The 20534-nt window shown below is 29.4% G+C and overlaps 2 protein-coding genes and 1 long non-coding RNA gene across 3 annotated transcripts; 1 reads left to right on the forward strand and 2 right to left on the reverse strand.

Moving 5' to 3' along the window:
- Nucleotides 1-1237: 1237 nt before the first annotated feature.
- On the reverse strand, nt 1238-5522 carry LOC8266722 (transcription factor VIP1). Its single transcript, XM_048370758.1, has 4 exons — nt 4858-5522; nt 4543-4675; nt 2184-2268; nt 1238-1797 (listed from the first exon to the last, which is right to left on the reverse strand). The coding sequence occupies exons 1-4, from the start codon at nt 5442-5444 to the stop codon at nt 1529-1531; spliced, it is 1074 nt and encodes a 357-aa protein (XP_048226715.1). The 5' UTR covers nt 5445-5522; the 3' UTR covers nt 1238-1528.
- Nucleotides 5523-17462: 11940 nt separating this feature from the next.
- Nucleotides 17463-18077, reverse strand: LOC125369229. The gene is made up of 2 exons (XR_007214876.1): nt 17827-18077; nt 17463-17711 (listed from the first exon to the last, which is right to left on the reverse strand). It is a non-coding gene; the product is annotated as an uncharacterized LOC125369229 (long non-coding RNA).
- Nucleotides 18078-18425: 348 nt separating this feature from the next.
- Nucleotides 18426-20323, forward strand: LOC8287992 (vacuolar iron transporter homolog 1). The gene has a single exon (XM_015728578.3). The coding sequence runs from the start codon at nt 19199-19201 to the stop codon at nt 19868-19870; it is 672 nt and encodes a 223-aa protein (XP_015584064.1). The 5' UTR covers nt 18426-19198; the 3' UTR covers nt 19871-20323.
- Nucleotides 20324-20534: the final 211 nt, after the last annotated feature.

Here is a 20534-nt window from a genome sequence, read left to right on the forward strand (position 1 = left end):
GAAGAATAAAAAAAAAAATTGTTGTTTTGATTGGATGGAAGCTATAGGGCTTCAAAAAGGGTTGCCAATCTTTGATTGTTCGCTTGCCGTCCAAGGATAATATTTCCTATATTTAGAAAACAAATCCACTATATAGTTTTTATTATCAAGAAATAATACACTTCTGTTGGCTTTTGCTTTACGAAGTTACTGATAAAATAGCTAACTAGCTAGCTGTAGTTTTCCAGAGCTGGCGTTGTTCTTATTGATCAATGTCTTATTTGAATTTGCGTGCACTTGGATTCTGTAGTATATTTAAACTCCTTTTTAGTTGGTCATATATTTCTTATATGATATATTAAACTCTAGCATCAAATCTTAGGCCAATATGCTTGAGTCATAGCTCAAATGGCAATAGCACATTAAATGAAATTTCGTCTTTGCAGCGAGTGTAAGGAATAAAAAAAAATGTTAGACTACTTCTATAATAATTATAGAATGCATTTTTCTTTCTACATTTTTATTGTTAAAGAGATTCCTTCAGTTTCACTTAGTTGATGTGGAGTTCACTATTTTGGAGGTAAACCTTTGACTTAATATATATTCTAAATAGTTTTTTTTTTTTTCATTTTTTAATATATAGCTTTTATTCTAATAAACTCTTAACTGAAAAATAAATTCAAATATTTTTATTTAAATCCAATAAAAATTCGAACAGTTTTGTATTGTAATTTAAAATTTATAGAAATTACCTCAAAACCTGTGCAAATTACAATATTCATTATGAAAAAAAGAAGGAGAAAAGGATAGAAAATAGCCCTTTAGTGTAATGGAGTCAGTTCAGCTATGCTTAGATAAAGTAATGTCTAGTCAATATCAAATATTTGAAGCCTTATCACGATATAATAATAATTATTATTATCTGATTGAAAGTTGAATCTATAATTAAGTAGAGGAAATTAAGCAGGCAGATATTTTCAACAATTACAGCACTTTTCCAGTATCATTAAGCAAATGATGCATTTCTTGAAAACAGGTCTCTGCTTCAAGGAATTTTATTTTTTTTTAATAATAACAGTGGTAAACACTGTTCGTGTGTTTTTCTCAATTATTAGGTAGAGCACTGGCTCTCGCATCTTTGCATTTGAGAGGGTATTTTACTCAGGTTGGCCTCAAAATATTAGAGTTGATATCAAGGCAGAGAGCTTCATGAAGACCACACATAATTCTGGCTCACTGTTTCTTTCCCTGGAAAATATATGGCAATTTACTGCTATCAACTTCAAAAGCTAACTTTTCTACACAAGAATAGATTACAGTAGTCGACTACCCGTCAATTATTTCAGACCTAATTTCATTCCAGCATGCATCATCAATCTATCCTAACGATAAAATAGTTTCATGTGACAAGAGGAAGCTCTGAGCAACACTCGCAACCTTTAACCTGCAACACATATACAATGCTTACATATACAAGACACTAGCCAGTTCAATTAATCTCTAACTTTGCTGTATTAGATCCCCACCAGCTTAACTTTCCTCAGAGATGCTAAACCCTCTGACTGAAGTTTGCAAAGCCCAGAAGGGGCTGTCCATTCGGAGTCTGATTGTTCGTGGATGGCTGAGGCATGTGAACCTGCTGCTGCTGCTGCTGTTGCTGTTGTTGGGCTGATGAACTGCCAAAGTGGTTTAATGGTGCCTGATGGGAGGAGAATTGTGGAGTTAAACCTCGACCGAAAAGGTTCCCATTGACGGCTGGAATTTGACCAGTTGCTATCTTAAGCCGCTGCACCTCTTCCCTCAAAGCTTCATTCAGAGCTGCAGATCACAGAAAAGCACATGAAGACCAATTGCCATATATTGTGGATTCAATTCCTAAAAGCCATTAGAAGAGAGGGAAAAAAGAAAAGGAACTCATGTTCAAGAGGAATATTCACAGCAGTATTTCAAAACCGCGTGAAGACAAGTTCTTTGGTGTCTGATAGTTTAAGATTTCTATTTTATGCACATGCACACTAGGAGGGATGCAAATCGAGACTATCCATGCCAAATCAAAATGAAAAAGAGACGCTCAGATATTAATAGAGTGTTCAAATCCTAGTACTTCTAAGTGTTGTATGATCAGAAAAATACAATTACTTAAGCAGAATAGCTGCCAGACGACCCTATAAAAATGGCAACACTATTTGTTTAAACATGCATACCATCTCTAAGATGTGCTTGTTGCTCCATAGCCTGTAATCGCAGTTTCAGTTCCTTGTTCTCAGCAGTTAACCCAGTAGTGTCTCTCTGCATCAATAAAAGAATATACATGAGCGATAATTTTCCTCCTGTTGTTTTAAATGTTGTTAGGTTCTCTCTAAATAGAAAGACTTGCTTCTGTTTTATTTTTTAATATAATTATCATTTCAACAAGAATAATCATATCAAATCTTGTGGAAACACACATGTAAAAGCATGTGCTTACCAGGCACAGACATCCATCATGTATCAAAATATAATATATATGTATAATAAAAAGGCAGAATGCATGTATACGAATTATTCGAAATAGAAATGAAAGCAACAGTTACATTATAAACCAAGATCTTGTTACATTCTGCTGGTTAACAGCAGGTACGAACAACAAATTTTCTAGTCTCTATATTGAATAGATGGTACTATTAATATAAATCTTATATACACACTTAAATTTGTAGTGATACCCAGCTTGCACTTTATATTATATTATATAACATATATATATATATATATATGTTATATAATATAATATAAAGTAAGCTGGTATCACTACAAATTTAATATATATATATATATATGAAGATATTGCAGAGGCAAGCAGGCTAGCACGAGTGGCCAAAGGGGCAGGGAACCTTATAACATGAGGCTGAAAAGCTTCGTGGTTGGTATGATATTCTCTTTCTATTATCTTATGATTTTATAAATTATTAAAAAGATCATAATCTAAAAAATTACTTGAATGATTATGCAAGGATGGAGCAAAATTTTCAAGGGGTGGCTTAAACCCATCTCTGCTCCGCTACAACGGTGTCCCCTCCAGATTCAAGGAGAGACAGCTTTTCTCCACTAGGTCAATACTAAATTCCCATCTTTACAAGCCAGAGGGTGTTACTATAGACTGATCTCTTATATTTCTTATTCAAGTCTTTTCAACCCTAACAATCTCCACTGGCCACGAGCCTACCTAGTCATGGCTCGTGAGAAATGCTGGATGTATTCCAAACTCCCATAGAATTCCTAATAGTTCACCAGCTAGCCTAAATTGAATCTTCATTATTTGGTTCTGAGCTCTCACTCATGGATTACAGGTAGCCACAATCGCAGTCAGCCTCATTCCCAAGTTTTTTCAGTTCTATTGAGTTCCAGGATCTAACATGGTAGAAGGTGCCAGGTACCCTGCTGGTGGAACTTCTGGATGCTTGTGTCAAGGCTAAGGCTTAATACCAATCACTGATAGTGGGCTAACAACTACTACAGTAGTTTGTGGGCTAAGGTGTTGTAGTAACTAGCATCTGACAGCCAGTGAAACATAATAAAATTGGCACAATTGAAATGATACTCAAGATTTGCTGTAGATAAGGACATCAGTCATTGACGTATTAATCGGTAATCTTTTCTTTTAACAAAGAAAAAGGGTTCAGGACTGCCATGTTCAGAAATCCACAGATTGCATCAATTCGCTTTGAATAGATAATAGTTCAAGGAGGTAATGAGATATTCTTAGACCCAGTTCATACTTGCTCCATAATCTGAAGATCTAGTAATACAATAGTGCATAAGCAGCCACTGAGATTTGGATGAACTCAAACTGAAAGGACTAAGCAACTTTTTTCCAGCACAGCGACCAATGATCAAAGGAGTTAGTTGCTTGATGGGCATACATAGCCATATAGAAGGTACCATGCCAGTGCAGAAAGCCTTATTAGGTGCAAATAGACACTAAAGTACTCTGCCTCCAGAGTTGATAGGAAGGCACAATTGGCCTAAAAGAATCACGTAATCTAATTAATGAGCCATGTTTATCACCTTTAAAATTAACACTTTATAGATTGATAACTAAAGTGACGAGTATACATGTTTTCAAATATTAAAGTGGCTGATATCCACATCTCATCATAGACCTGACAGATGTGTTCAGAATTGAGGCATCATATATGAAGCAAATGCCTCAAGCAACAGGCACATGCCAACGTGCTATAGCTTGAAGTGGCAAAATTGATAAAGAAAGCAATTGTTATTACAAAATAAAACATTAAAAAAACTCCAGAGATCAGCAGAGATTATGCATCCATTTATCAAAAAAGAGTACTCTAGGACAATGATTAAATGCACAACCAGTTCAAGACTTTTATTTCAACTTTTTCATGTAATGCATAGAACAGTAGAGCTGAGCATAGCTCCAGAAGAATTAGTTAAAACTGCTGGGCATATCTACTGGATTATTTGCACTCAACATGCCAAATTAGCATCACAAGAAACCAAATCTGAAATCACATTCGTTTGATATCCAGATAAAGTAAACGAAATTCCATGCAAACGTACCTGTAGCATCGTGACCTGTGCAGAAAGGGTGGTAGCTTCAGTCTGAAGTGTCTGCACCTTCCTCTCCAACTCACTAGTGTATCTTATTTTCCTCTCCTTTGACCGCGCCGCAGACTGCCTATTAGCAAGAATCCTGCAAAAAACAGAAGCAATTTATAAGAATATAAAATCCGCCTGATACTATAATTTTAATTTTTTAAGAAAAATATCTGAACTTGAAAGAATGACCACCTAATAATTTCATGCAATTACTCAACTTTTCCATCTAAACCAACAAATAAAATAAAATTTTGAATAGACATAAAAAGGTCTCACCTTTTAGCTCTTTTAGGATCAATCAGAGCAAGTTCAGCAAGTCTATCAGGAGGCATAGCTTTTTTAACACCATCAATCATAACAGAATCGACCTCAAACGACGATGTACTCGACCCATCCATCGAAAGACTATGCCTATGATGATGCACCCTCTTCTCTCCCGCTCCCGCCGCCGCTCCCGCCGCTTTCCCGCCAAACTTCTCATCACCTCCAAGACCTAACCCATCAAAAAAATCCGAATCCACAGACAAGCTCCGAAGATGATTAATAGGTTTAGGCTTTAAATTTGGCCCCCCACTGTTTTGACTATGAGATGCTGCCGAGTCATCAGAAACAGACCCAGAATCCACGGCCATGGGAGCTCCTCCACCTCCGCCCCCGCTGCCGCTTCCGCCGCCGCGAGGAGGTGTTGGAGTGGGGAGGTCAAGAGCAGAAAGGTCGAGGTCGGAAGGGTCGAAGAGGAGAAGGTCATCGAAACGGAAAGATGTGTCGGAATGGGCCCTCCGATGGTGGGACCCGCGCTGCGGAGTATCTGGCATCTGCTCTATGTCCATCATCTTCCCGATAAACTTTGTTGTTGCCTCCATTTTCCCCCGCCACTGGTGTGGTTGTTGGTTTGGTTTGGCTTGGCTTAGCTTCGTACTTAATGATTGTGGGAGGACGTGTTTTAAAGTTTTTGTACTAAACCCTCTAGTTTTGCTATTAAGGATATAGGGGTATGATTGTAACAATTCTCCAACTGTAGCCGTTCAACTATAAATATACAAACTTCCCTAAAAAAGAAACTACAAATATACAAATTTCAATTCACCAAATTTCTTGAATATTTTGGTTTTACATGACTTAGTCCTAGGATGGCGGTATTAAAATTTATTTAAATTAAATGATTATTAATATTTAAATGGGCAGTAGATATCTATCCGTTAAAATATGTTTACATCGATATTCGGATAATTAAATGGATATCTCTTTACCAAATCCGTTTATAAAAGTTTAAATTAATATAATAAATATAAATTATAAAATATAAATTAATCAAGTATTCAACATCAAATGTTCGATATATTAATACAAATCAAGTATAAATTCAATAAAATTTAAAATAATATTGTAAATAATAAAGACTAAATAAAATACAATATTTATTACAATTTGTACATCTTCCAACTCCATATTCAAAATGCAATTGGATACTAAGTGTAATTGGAGCATTTTTATTACTTCCGGAAGCTTAAAAATGTGTACAATTATCTACACATACAAAAATATAATTTGTATTTGACATGCTACAACCTAAAAAAAATTACAATCAACAAATTAGAGTTAAATATATCCCATATATTTAGCAAACATCAATACACTTAACTATTCAATTTTAATAAAGATTATATGTCAATATATATATATGTGTATGTGTGTCTGTATATGTACTTATGTATGTATATGTATTTATTTGTATATATATATATATATATATATATATATATATATATATATATATATATATATATATATTGCGTGTGTATATATGTATATGTCTTTTTTACAAAAAAAAAAAATTAAATGGCTTAATGGTAGAATGATTTTATTTTTTATAAAAGGTTTAAGGTTCAATATACGTGGAGAATAAAATAATAAAGAAATTCTTAACAAGTCTAATAGGGTAGGGTATCGGGCGGATACCCTATAAGATACCCGTTTAAATAAATGGGTAGCGGGTTCGAGTACTCTATGCTCGTATCCGTGTACATAAACAGGTTCGAGTAGCAAGTATCGCGTAGTCAAACTTGAAAGTAAATTTAAATTCTAAACCTATTTATCACTACTCAAATATGTCCTAATAGAGTTTGGTCGGGTTGGGTACCCAGAAATACCCGCTCGACTACAATTCCTATTTATTCCTATTTCTGTAATCGTAGGATTAGTAATATATAAAAACTTAAAAATTAGTTTTATGAGATTTATTATCTTTAGTTGTATTATAATCTTTTATAGTAAATAAGAAGAGAAAAACTCAAAATTTAAAATTTATTCAAACTAAGAAATGCATCTATTGTCATATTAAATGAATGAGTTAGTTTATAATTATTTCCAATATAAAATTTTAGATTTTCTTTCAATTCTTTAGTTAATTCGTTATATATTACTTACAAGTCTCAAAACAATTTATTAGGAATTTTATAATCAACATAAATTATAAAAGTTTTGAGACTAAAATAACTTGTTAATGAATTAAAAGAAACTTATTTTGCCATTTTTATTGATCCTTCTAATACTAAATGTTCATTTCTTATTTTTTTATCAAACAATATACTTGTTATGCAAGTTAATCATAATCATGCTTTTTGGTCTTAAACGAAATATTAGCAAACACATGCGTATTAAGTTTGTATCTTTAAGGGGCGCAAATGAAAGAAGTATGGTCAAACAGGGTGTGACTAACATTAATAAAAAAGAAAAGAAAAAAGGTTTTAGGTGCCGTACGCGTTGCCGGTGACAGATGCGTCGCGCCCATCTTAGGAAAACGACCAGCTACCATTCGGCGTTTGGTTATGAGCATAAAAACAATTAGACCGTGTTGACCACGAATGTTAGGAGAGCGTGTGTTTTGGTTTTCCTTTTTTTTCTTTCTTTGTTTTCTTTTTCTTTTTTCTTTTTCACCTCTTGACAAAAAAATCACCGACAACAGTCGAATTCTATAATTCTAGTGCTACTAAAGAAAGATGCAACCTAAATCACTTTCCGTAAATATTATTAATAAATAAGAAAATTAAATTTCAATAGAAGAAAGCATAATAATTTATGCACAACTATGTCTCTTAAATATTAAATTAAACTTTTTTTGTTAATGTAGATAAAAGTTGATTATTTGTGTTTTAAATATAAATTGAAATTTTTTAGATTTCAAACAATAAAACTTTTCTTTACATAATTTAATGAAAGTTTTGGGCAATAAATAATATTATTAAAAAGTGTGGGGGGCAAACAAAATATTTTCTCCACTGCTATAAAAGATTTGGTGGGGACAATAGAGGCATGTTAGAATATATGGGGGCAATAAGTAAATTTTTATAAATATTTTGTAGCAATAAGAAAATATTCCCATACATCTTTGCCCCCACTTTGCATCCTTCCTTGACTATGATTCTCCTTCCTCTTGTCTCTTCTTTACCCTCCCTCTCCTTCCTTCCTTCCTTTCTTCTAAACTGATAGACAGGGAATGCAAAAGTGACAGGCTGGTACATATAATATTAAAAAAAAACATATATCAGTCAAGGCATCTTCACAGATGGCAAGCACATGTGACTTTGTATACTTTTATGTAATAAAAAATACACTTTAGAAAGTGGTATAGGTGGCAAATGCAACAAAAGAAAAAACTATAAAAAGAAAGGTAGTTACAACTCACAAATAGGGTACTATCTATTATAGAAAGATTGAGTTAATATAATAATCACCATTCTTAATTATTGATGATCCACATGATTAAAAAGACTAGAATTAATATCAATATTATAGTCATATAGCTTCCCTAGAATTAATATCAATATTAAGTTTTATTCTTTTTAAATTGGCTTAATCCATCTATAGCTCCCTCAACTCTTTCTGATTAGTAATTTGACTTTTTACATCACAATGATGATTTATTTATATTTTTTTAACCACTTAGATCCTTTTTATTCACGTATACAATGCCTGTGAATTCACACAAGTTGAAGCAAATAGAAGGAAAATTAGAGGTTGATGTATTAAAAATGTGGAGGACAATAGTTATTTACTATAAGTCAAAATCAACTTGTGAAGAATAAAGTCTTAACTCTAAACTATTCTAATCTTCTAACATTGTTTCTCAAATTCCTACATTTTTCTACTTGAATCACAAATAAAAGAGTAGAAAAGATTAATTTTTGTCAAGTGAAACAGAAAATCTGTCTCTTTAATTTGTAAAAATACAGAAAAGATAGGAATTTGAGATCTTAACTTAATGAAGGATAATAAAATTAGATGTTGGGGGCTGTGGATGTGAAATGATAGAGTTGTTAGTATATATAATTTTAATGGGTTCTTGAAGAAGAAAAGTGAATTTCTACAATGAAAATCAAGAACTTACAAGAGAAGCGATATTTTTAAGAAATTTGGTTGTAATTATAAATTTGAGTTGCGATGATGGATGAATGAATGATAGATAAGTGGCATATTTTTTTTAATATATTTTTTAATTTCTATTTATAATGAATGAAAATTCACAATTTTAGTTATATTTGTTCTATTAAATGGTGCTTTTCGAATATATTATTTTCTTTTAGGGTTAAATATTTTAACATCCACGAGTTTTATCATATTTCAATAGTGAGTTCTTTTATTTTTAATAATTATTTTAATATTTTTCTCATTTAATTAAATTAACTATTACATTATTTTATTAGATTTTTTCATTAGTTAATCGTTATTTTTATCTAAAATACCAGCTCTATCCTTATAAATCGATATATTTTATCATTCTTAAATTTTATCAAACTAGCATTTATGCATGCGTATTAGGCGATTAGATTTTATTTTAAAAAAGTATATCGAATTAAAATTATTTTTTATATTTAGGAAATTTATTATTTAGACAATAAATTTCTTAAAACTATATTAATGTATTAATAATATTATTAGAAAAGGTACATATAAATAATAATTCAATGATATAGGTTTTAAGAAATAATTCAATATTTTATATGATTCATATTCTTAAATTTATAATCTATTAGGTGTTATAAAGTTTTTGGTGATTGTTGGGGTGGATAAGATAAAAATATATATATATATATATATATATATGTATGTTTTAAGAACTTTGATCGCATGAAGCTTGAAAGTTGATCTTAGTTTTATCGTAAGATCATGTGATGGTGGTACTTTTAATAAAATATAATTAATATAAGATTAGATATATAATGACAATTGGCATTCATTAGTTAAACAGAAAATAATACGTGGCAATTTATTGTTAGTTTATTTTTCTATTTTAACTTTAATAATTAATTTTAATATTTTTCTTATTTAATAAAATCAATCATTATATAAATTTATTAAATTTTTTATTATCAACTGTTATTTTTATTTAAAATACCGATTTTACTCTTATAAATAGATATATTTTAACGTTTTTAAATTTTATTAAATTATACTTATACAGTCTTAATTTTATCAAATTGAATTTTATAAATAAATATCATATATTTAACATTCATTTTTAATTTTAAGACGTAATATTTTAACAAAGTAAAAAAATATAAATATTAAAATAATTACTAAAAATATAAATATCTATTATTATAATATAACATAAATTATTGAATTTGTTGTGGCAATTCAATCTCTACTAATTTTGAGATTTATTATTCAAGTTTTCTGCTCTCCCATAATTAAAGAAAAGTACAATTACAAGTCATTCAAAATCATTTTAAATAAAAATGATTATGTCTCATCTCTTTTATTCTACAGTGACAGGGCATTTACTCTGTGGGTTATTTCAAGAAGGAAATTATGTGATGGAGACTGCACATATTATTAATATTAATATTAATAAGATAATAATAATATATGTTTTCTTTGACTCTAACATATTAATAGATTTATAAAAAATTTAAGGTGAAATCTAATACTAATTTGAAAACTAAAATGAAAAACATCTAATCAAGATGTGAGGTGGCTAAATATCTCCAAAACCATCAATAAGACTCCAACTTATCTCAGTGAAAGTGAGACTTATCAATATTCAACACAACTCTTTCTTTCAACAGTCATGTTATAAAATGTTATTGGTGTCAATACAAAAGATAAAATATAAAGTGAGCAAAAGTCAGAATCCATAATTTGATGATAATATTTCTAAATTAAAAATAAACTAAAAACATAAACCAATAATTTAGTTGAACTAGTAATAATGCTTGTGCTTTACATGAATAATATTTTATGATTAAATATTGAATTTTTCAATTTGTAAATTAAATTAATTATATAAAATAATTAATAATATATTTGATATATTTTTTTAATTAAATGAGTATTTTAATTAGAAAATTGATTGCATATTTTATTATTTAATATAGATAAAGAGTTTTAGATAAAAATTACTATTTTTATAGAATTTGAGATTAATTATATTATTGACATTAATTTTATTACAATTATTCATATCTTTATGAACTTAAAATTTTAGTATTGTAAAAAAATTAGAATCCATTTATTTATCTAAAATTATAAGGGGCAACTCTTTTCTAGAATTGACTATTTTATGATATAATATAGATAAACATTTTTAAATAAATATTACTATTTCTATTATTTTTATTATAATTATGCATTTTTTGTAGTAATTAATAATAATTTAAAATCTATTTATTTATTTAAATTTTAGAGTGAGTAATTTTTTCTTAAATGGTAAGCTATTTGATATTTTTTATTCTTTTTGTTATATATATATATATATATATATGGATGTGGATAGATTTCGAACCCAAATGACCATCTCTATACCTGAAAACATGTTTCCATTCCTTTTGCTGGCTTGGAATTGCTTTTGGATTATATTATCTCAATCAAATGAAGGATGATAATAAACTAAATAAAAAAAATATTAAAATGAATAAACAATCCATAGGATATCAACATTATGTACATTAATTTATGTTTGGTCAACCTGCCAGTTCAAGGGATTGAATATTTTATTTATCTCAAACAGAAAACGGTATCTTACTAAAAATATCTGCAAAGAATGAATAAATTGAATATTGAATCAAATAGTACATTTATGCATGTAATTGATAATATATTGAATATTGTAATTTGATTATATATATATATATATATATATATATAATTTTAATGTTTATCTTGATATTTAATTTATTTATAATAATTAGTGTAAAAATAAAATAATAAAGTAATCTAATTGAAAAAAATTATTAAAGTTATTAATTTCTTAAAACTTTTATAATATTTGAAATATGAGTTTAGTTATAGTCACTAGCATTAGGTCGGAATTCAGTGATAGGTTGTTTGGAATCCATTCAATCGCTACCGAATGATGATAGTAAATGATTGATGAAGGATAATCAGTTATATCAAATATTTATTGCTATCATACATCAAATATTTTTATGTTACCGTATCAAATTATAAAACGCATAAAGAAATACATTACGTCTTATTACACATAATATTACTGCTAATTTTGTTATATCTCCAAGTTTAGAGATACACTGGAACCCAAATCAGAGCAAAATAGATTATATAAAGAAAAATAATGGGGCATTTATATGCACAATTAATTAAATATTTGTATTTAGTATATAATAAATAATAATTAATGTCGTATATTGCTAAGCAATTAATTTTATTTAGATATTATGATTGTATATTTTTTTTTGTTTGAGAATATGATTGTAACTAAAATTTATCAAAAATGAGTTGATGCTTTTGAATATATGGTACGCAATAGAACAACATTATTCAATACATTTTAGGATATTTAGATCCAATTTCGATATCCATTAGAGCCATTTGCGGACCTGGGCCAGTCCAACTAAACGTCTAACCTAACACAACATGGACCATATAATCTTATCTTAACACAAATGTATGAGTACAATAGTTCCTTAGCCCATTAATAAGGTCTAACCTTATTAACATAAGGCCCCATTAGCCACATTAATCAAACACAACGGCCAAGAAATGTACGAGGAACGCACTTTTATACTCTATGGAACATCAAAAACGTTTTATTTATTTTATTTCATGCCGTAATTAAGGTTTTGTTGATGGAACACCAAAACGTTTTAAAAATAACATGAGAACTTCTTAGAAGTAAATCTAATGTAATCATAAATAAAGTAATTTTATTTATTTATATGTTTTACATAAATTTTATTTTACCCATAATTACATTTCAAACAAAGAAAAGAAAGAGTATTGAGGTTATTTTATCATAATTCCAGTGTCTGCCATAGGATAATTAAATGAAAAACAGGAAGAGTATTTATCCTGTTTTAGTTGCACCAAATGCAAAATAGTATAAATTTTTGTCAATATTTTATTCTGGAGTCATTCTAATGTACTATAAGTGTACAATATTACAAAATTCTAAATATATTGATATTATTTTAATTTTAATAATTTATTAATATAATTAAATACTAGTTTACTTAATTATATATAGTACTTAGTTATTAATAATTAAATATATTATTTTTATTATTAAATTTTTTATATATTTTTAGAAAATATAATTATTTATTTATTTATTAATATAACAACCTAATAGTCTATAACTAAAAATCGGTACTCTAGCAAAACCCCTTATCTTATTCTATAATCTTGATCCAACACAATTCAAAAGTTTTAAAAAGCAATTAATTTTTAAATATTTTTTATTCCAAATAAATTATACCTAATAGTTAAAAGAGTTACAACCATAAAATAGTTATAAAATTTATAGTGTCAAATGGTTGCATGATCATATATATATATATATATATAAAGCAACAAAAGTGAGGCAATAAAAGCACTTGTCTCCGTTGTCTACAGATTTTAATGCTCCGTCTTCCATTATATACTTTCGGACGTACGTGTGTTTAGAAATTATCTGCACTGACAAATGTTTTCGGATCCGTTTTTGAGAACAACTGAGATATAATTGGAGATAGAAAGAAGGGAAGTAAAAAAGAAAAAGGAAATGAAAAACCCTTGAGCATATATATATTCAGAACTCACTTGAATGGCAATGGAAGACAAGAAAAGACCTGTTTCTGTGCTTAATGAATTACATGTAAAAAGGAAATAATGATTGCCATGACATGTAGTCAACCCCGGCCACCTCAAATGTTTGGGCATGCAAGCAATTCATCACTATAAATTAGGGTTTCCTAGCTGTTCCACATCGACCCACTACTAATAGGGTTTGCCAGAAATGGTCCACAAAATAGAATTTCTTGCTCTGCACATGTTACTCAGCAACACAATCTTCATCACCCTCTAGCTTAACTTTCGAAAAAATTTATATAAAGAGGGACAGGAACACGAACATGTTACCCAGTAACACAAATCTTTATCACCCCTTATCTTAACTTTCCAAATTTTTATATAAAAGAGGAACACAAAGTTTTGACTGTTATTTTGGCACTTCCTATACCCTATTACAAAATAAAGATTGAAAATGACTTAAAGGTTGATTTCTTTTCTGAAAAGAACTAAAGCTTGATTGAACTACGTGAAGATTGTAAAATGCAATGTACAATATTATACCATGCAGAAAAAAAGAAAAACACATATATTTGTATAAAGCTTTCATCAAATTTGCATTCTGGATATAACCTTAAATGACTGTAAGCACAATCATTTAATTGGTAAATTATAAATGATTAACTATATCAGCATGGACATAGTTTTAACTCATTGATTCTTTTCTTTTTTTATTTTTTATTTTTATCCCGAACTAAAGTATCATATTATCTACAATTTTCTTTTGGTTAATGACTTTTGTTGATGAAATAATAATCATAATGAATTTTGATTAAGTTTGGCCAATGGTATTTGTAATCCATTTGCTATAATGCAACTACCCATTTCCAGAAATATAACTGCTTTCCTACTTTTTAGTCAAAAAACATTTTAATTTTCATTGAATCGTTACTTTACATGGGAAGGTTGACGTAAAATGCCTCATTTATTATAACTTCTCTTTTACATGGGAAGGTTGAAGAGTATATATTAAACTTGTTTCTATTTTCTTATACATTTTATAAAACTTTTTCTTTAGAAAAATAAATATCAAACGTCAAATCATAATTATATATAATATGCCGATAATGAGCACTTTTTTTGTCTAAAGTAAAAGGAAAAAGAATAAGCAATGCTTTTAAAATCCTTCCTATTTAAGTCGCTATAGATATGTTTTCTTTAGTGATTTTTCTTTTTCATTTTCCCCCCTCTTATCTCTCTTATCAGTTATCACTATCTTCTTGCTTTATCCTCATTCTTCCTCTTTATTTTCTCATCTTTTCTTATTGTCATATTTGATCCAAAGAAACCATCCCTATTCTCGTTAGTTCCTTGTCTCATCATTATTCTTGAAAATTGTTATCACCTTTACAATTTTCAATAAAAATGCTGAATTCTACTAGTTTAAGGGTACTTCAAGTGGCTATTGTAATGATATTTGATGGGTTATTGTATACTTTAATATTCTTATAGTACCTAAACCATGCAAAAGATTAGAGACCTCATATTTGCAAGTGTTGCAAATCTGTAATCCTTTGTGAGAGTTGAATAAGAATTGATTGATAGTATTTTAATTCAGGCTAGATTGTCAAATAAATCATGTATCTTATACTTATTTTCAATTTTAACATTTAATTGTTATTCTTTTAATATTAGCAATATATATCAATTTTAACATTTGATAAAATTGTCAATCAAAATTTACTAAAGTGCCTATAGTTTCGATGATAGAAAAAAAAAATAAAAAATTGAATCAATCTTAAAGTTACAAACTTATACTCAAATTTTAATTTCGTTTATAATTTAGTCATATTATCAATAAAAATTTGACATTTCATATTTTTCTTTCTTAATAGCTCTTTTTTCATTAACTATTTTTATCATGTGTTAGTTCTTTGTTTACAAAGTGACTAGATTAGAATACAATTAAAATTAAATGATTGAAATGAAACAAATTAAAGTTTTATGATAAAAAAAAAATTAAATGTAAAGCTTAGTGACCATTTCTACCATTATCCAACTCTTATTGATCTTCAATATGAATATGCAATAATAGTCGAACTTCAATTCATCCTGCCGTTGCACTGTTCAAAGCAAGTTTTACATTGCATCTCTAAGAAAAAAGAAAATCAAAGAAACGATTAACATAAAGTAGTAAATAGTTTAAAGGTTTTTAAAATGGAAAAGCCAAAATACAATACCGCACATAATCTTAAATAAAGATTTTATATTATTAGTATCTTTTTCTATTGAAAACTTAATAGGTCATTGGCTGTATAGCCATCTCAGTATAGAATTCTAATCACAAACTAATAAATTACCACCAATATTAGTAGACGATTTTCAATTCTCATAAATAAAATATTATTAAGTAATTGCTTGATGTTAATGTTTTTATATTGAAAGTTAAATGTTGCACATGATATCATGATTATGTCTATATAAGTTTATTAAGTTATGCTTTGTACCTCTTACCTATAATTATATATAAAATCAAACAAAAATTGTCATTAATTTTAATAAAATTCATTTTAGAATAAAGTATTTTTCGAAAAAATAAAAAATAATGCTAAACATTCTACCAATTTTTTTTTATTTCATCTCTTGCCCATCTAATATGCATCTACTATTTCTATAAAATTATTTGTTAATTTAAAAATATTTAAAGATAATTTTATAAAAATAATAAATATCACATCATATAAATAAAAAATGAGACAAAAAAAGTAAATTATATAAAATTAATAAAAAATAAATAAAGATAGACCTATTATTAAATATAGAAATCTATTTAAAAAATGAGAAATTCTTACATAAGCTCAGTGTATACATTACAATTAATAGGAGAATGATACGTATGTTTGAGTGATTTACACTTTGGTATTAGATGATTAACACATACCCATTATTTAATACTAATAAATATATATTAATAATCTATTAATTTAATGCATAAGTGGAGATATAGTACAATTTTTCCTTAAAAGATTTGGCCTAATATCCTATGAATAATTATGATGAGTGACACCTATACAATTTTCTTAAAAGATTTGTGCTTTCTTCTTATTTATTTATTTATGGAGGAGAGTGGTAGTATTCTTGTGTAGATCAAATTCTGAGGAAAATAAACTGGATGAGATGGGATAATTATCCTAAAGAAAGTCAAGAATCTAGACCCAGAATATTCTTGCAAAGAAACTTGTATTAAAATGAATATTTAATAGAAGATTAATCCTAGCTATTACTTACCACCCAAAAGAAAAATCAACCAACTGCTAAATAATTTAAGCAAATAAAGTGTCTTAGTGTTGGGAGATTCCGCAAATGCGGTCTTGTTCCACCCCACATAAAGAAAGCCAATACTTTCGCTCAAATATACCCACATGAAGCGAGCCAAAAGCTAAATAAAATTATACATGAAAAACAAGGAATTGGGACTCCATTAAAGAAAATAATGGAAAGCAATATCAGTGCCCCTGTTTTGAGTGGGATGTTGAAAATGAAATGAGAAACTTTCCAATATAGGCTGCTTTGGTTTGATTAAAAAGAATAATGGGAGATGGTGGCATTCGTGTGGAAAGCACACTCCTTCTCATTTACTAATATTATCTCCTTACCACAATTCTTCCTCTCAACAAACTAGTGCTCTCCAGTTCAGCAATCCATTTTCAGAAATTTCTTTGCGTTTATTCTACTGGGTCTATCTAATTATGATGAATCATTAACTTGATCTTTTTTTAGGTATGCATACACAACCCCATATAAAACTGAGGCTATATAGTTCTCGTCTTTAAAATTAATTAGTCAACATTCTGATGGAAATGTACTTAGGTAGGTTAGGCATGCATGCGCAAATTCAGCTTGTTTATATCAAACAGATTTTCGTTTCTACAAGCTTTTATTTACCTTCTGTATAATGATCTTTAGCTATGGCTTAAGCTTATACATGAATTATCAGAAAACCAACATATAATTATAGAGTTCGGAAACGGAACTGATTATCGGTAGCCGGGTATTGTTGCTACGTACTTTTGAATGGCGTTTTTCAAATGCTGCTTGATGTTGGTGGCAAGACAGAAATCATTCTGCAGTCGGAATTTCTTTATTGGATTTTTTAAAATTTAAAATAAATAGAACTAAAGACGAGCAATGCGAGACTCTAAAAATAAACATAGAATAAAAGATGGAAGAAGAAAGTACCTCTTACTGCTCATTAAACCCCCATGAACCGATTGAATTAATGGCTAATTAATTAAGAGAAAATTTAGATAGGACTTTTGCACCCTGGCCGTTGATCCGGTCATACAAAAATTGCATCATAACTGAAGAAACTTGCATGTCTTGGACTGATACTTGAGACCCTTGTAATTGTTTTATCTAATAAGCTAATGAGTCTGCCATAAAACTAATTAATTAATTAAATATTAATGCTCAAGAAAGACATAACTGAAGAAACGGAAGGCTTGAGAAAAGCATGAAATTTTCCTTTATTCCATATATATCTACAATTGATAAGAGTTGTTTTATCCTTTTGTCTTGTTCAATTAATAAAGTCATGCTTTAGTCATGACTGATGAGCTTCTAGTCAGGTACAACTGCCTTAAAGCAAATCTTCTCTTTCGGTAAGATAGATAGAATGATTGTTCTTTTTTCATGTTCTTCTTTTAGCAAATTTCAGACACTTTAAAACTTAATTACCAGATCCATAATCTTTCTGTTTTTGTGTATCATTAGTTACTTCAGTCTCTTTTCACATCTTTTGTTTACATTCATCGGTGAGATCTTATTTACCAAGGAACTAATTAATTTCCTCTCGCCATCAACCATGAGGAAATTATGAGAATAGAAGGAAGGGTATGTATGAGTTCAGCACAATGCTATTTCATTAAGCAAAATGACTTCATATGTAATGTGTTATGTTTTCTTCCCAATAACAAAGTGTCTAATCTTCTTTGTCCAAATTACCTCTTCCTGTTATTTCTTTTAAAAATTTCACTGTTTGATGTTATTGGTTTTTTTCTTTGATTAATTAGCTCGGACCGATTTCAAGTTAGATACGATACTAATAGGGCTACACACAATTGATACTTTTGGTTCTTTTTTAATAAATGATTTTGTAGTCAATTTTCTTAATGAAGAAAGAAATATACACAAGATAATGAAATTTTATTTTCTTCTTCTTCTTCTTTTGAACATAATTTTTTTTTAATTTTGTTTCTTGCACACCGCATGAATAAACCTTCTCGGTAATGTACGTATATATGGCATTTCCAATTCTTTCTACATAAAATCAAGAATTGTAATGACCCTATTTACTTTCATGATCAACTATATACTAAGACAACCATATAGTTTTGTTGAGTCATTAACTTTATATCAAATAAATTAATTGACACTACTCTTCTTCCATTAGTGGCCGTACCCCACTTTTGCCTCCACCAACCAAAGGTCTCCCTCTATAAGTACCCTTGTCCAGGCGTGTGTCATCCACACTTCTCTACAATCTCCTCCTAAACATTCACTTAACATTCTCATATTATTACATCTTCGTATCATTTACCAGTTTTCTTCAATGTCGAGCAATCAAGCAAAATCTGTCAACAATACCAAGTTCCCTCTTGCTATTAACAATGATATTGAGCAACAATCAACAGCCCTAGAGCTTGAATCCAAGGATGATTTTGACTACTCAAAAAGAGCACAATGGCTTCGAGCAGCTGTTCTTGGTGCCAATGATGGTTTAGTATCAACTGCATCATTGATGATGGGTGTTGGTGCTGTTAAACAAGACGTTAAAGCAATGATACTAACTGGGTTTGCTGGTTTAGTAGCTGGTGCTTGTAGTATGGCAATAGGCGAGTTCGTGTCAGTGTATTCCCAGTTAGACATAGAGTTGGCTCAAATGAAGAGAGAAAAAGAAAGAGGAGTAAAAGAAGAAAATGAAAATGAAGGAGAGAAGGAGAGTTTACCAAACCCACTACAAGCAGCTGCAGCATCAGCTCTTGCTTTTTCAATGGGTGCAATGGTGCCATTATTAGCTGCTTCTTTCATAAGAGATTACAAAGTGAGGCTTGGAGTAATAGTTGCAGCAGTAAGCTTAGCTTTGGTAATATTTGGATGGTTAGGAGCTGTTCTGGGGAAGGCACCAGTGGTTAGGTCTTCAGCTAGGGTTTTCATTGGAGGGTTAATGGCCATGGCTATAACCTTTGGTCTAACCAAGTTGATTGGTACAAATGCACTGTGACTAACTTTTACCATCTTAGATCTTACCTTTTTTTATCTTTTTTCGGTTTAAAAAATGAAGTTGTGCTGTGTTTGTCCTGTAACTACGTGACTGGGCTGTCTTTATTATTTTGTTTGCGTATGGGGAGTGACGTGCATGGAAAGATTGTTGGGTTTTAGTGTAAGATTGAAGGTGGAAGTAGAGGCCAAGCAATGAGCAGACCGGAAGTGATAGCTAATTCTGTTAGCGTCTTGCGTCTTATGATATCATATCATGTGTCTTCGTAGAAATAAAATGCCCCAAAGGTTACAGGGAAAGAAAAGAAAAATGAAAAAAGAAAGTCTTTTCTTTTCTTCTTATAACTAGATATATCTCTTTTTACAAACATGGATATGTAAAGATTACAAAATCCTGTCTGTGATATATGTTCTATAATATAAGAATTATATGTTTGCCGTGTTCTCATTTATTTAATGAACAAGTGTTTTCTTTTCTTCCCTTTTTAATACAAGATAGTTAGCATTTTTAATGGTGACTAACCAACTTTATTTTATAAAAATTGAAAAGAAAATGACAAATCATAAATAATTTTAAGAGAAAACGATGTCAAATACTCTGACCTTTAACCATTTTTGCGAATCTACATTCACTTTTAAAACTTATCAATTTGGTCCACTATGTTTGC

The sequence above is a fragment of the Ricinus communis genome, chromosome 2 (assembly GCF_019578655.1).
Source record: "Ricinus communis isolate WT05 ecotype wild-type chromosome 2, ASM1957865v1, whole genome shotgun sequence".
In the NCBI taxonomy this organism is placed as follows: domain Eukaryota; kingdom Viridiplantae; phylum Streptophyta; class Magnoliopsida; order Malpighiales; family Euphorbiaceae; genus Ricinus; species Ricinus communis.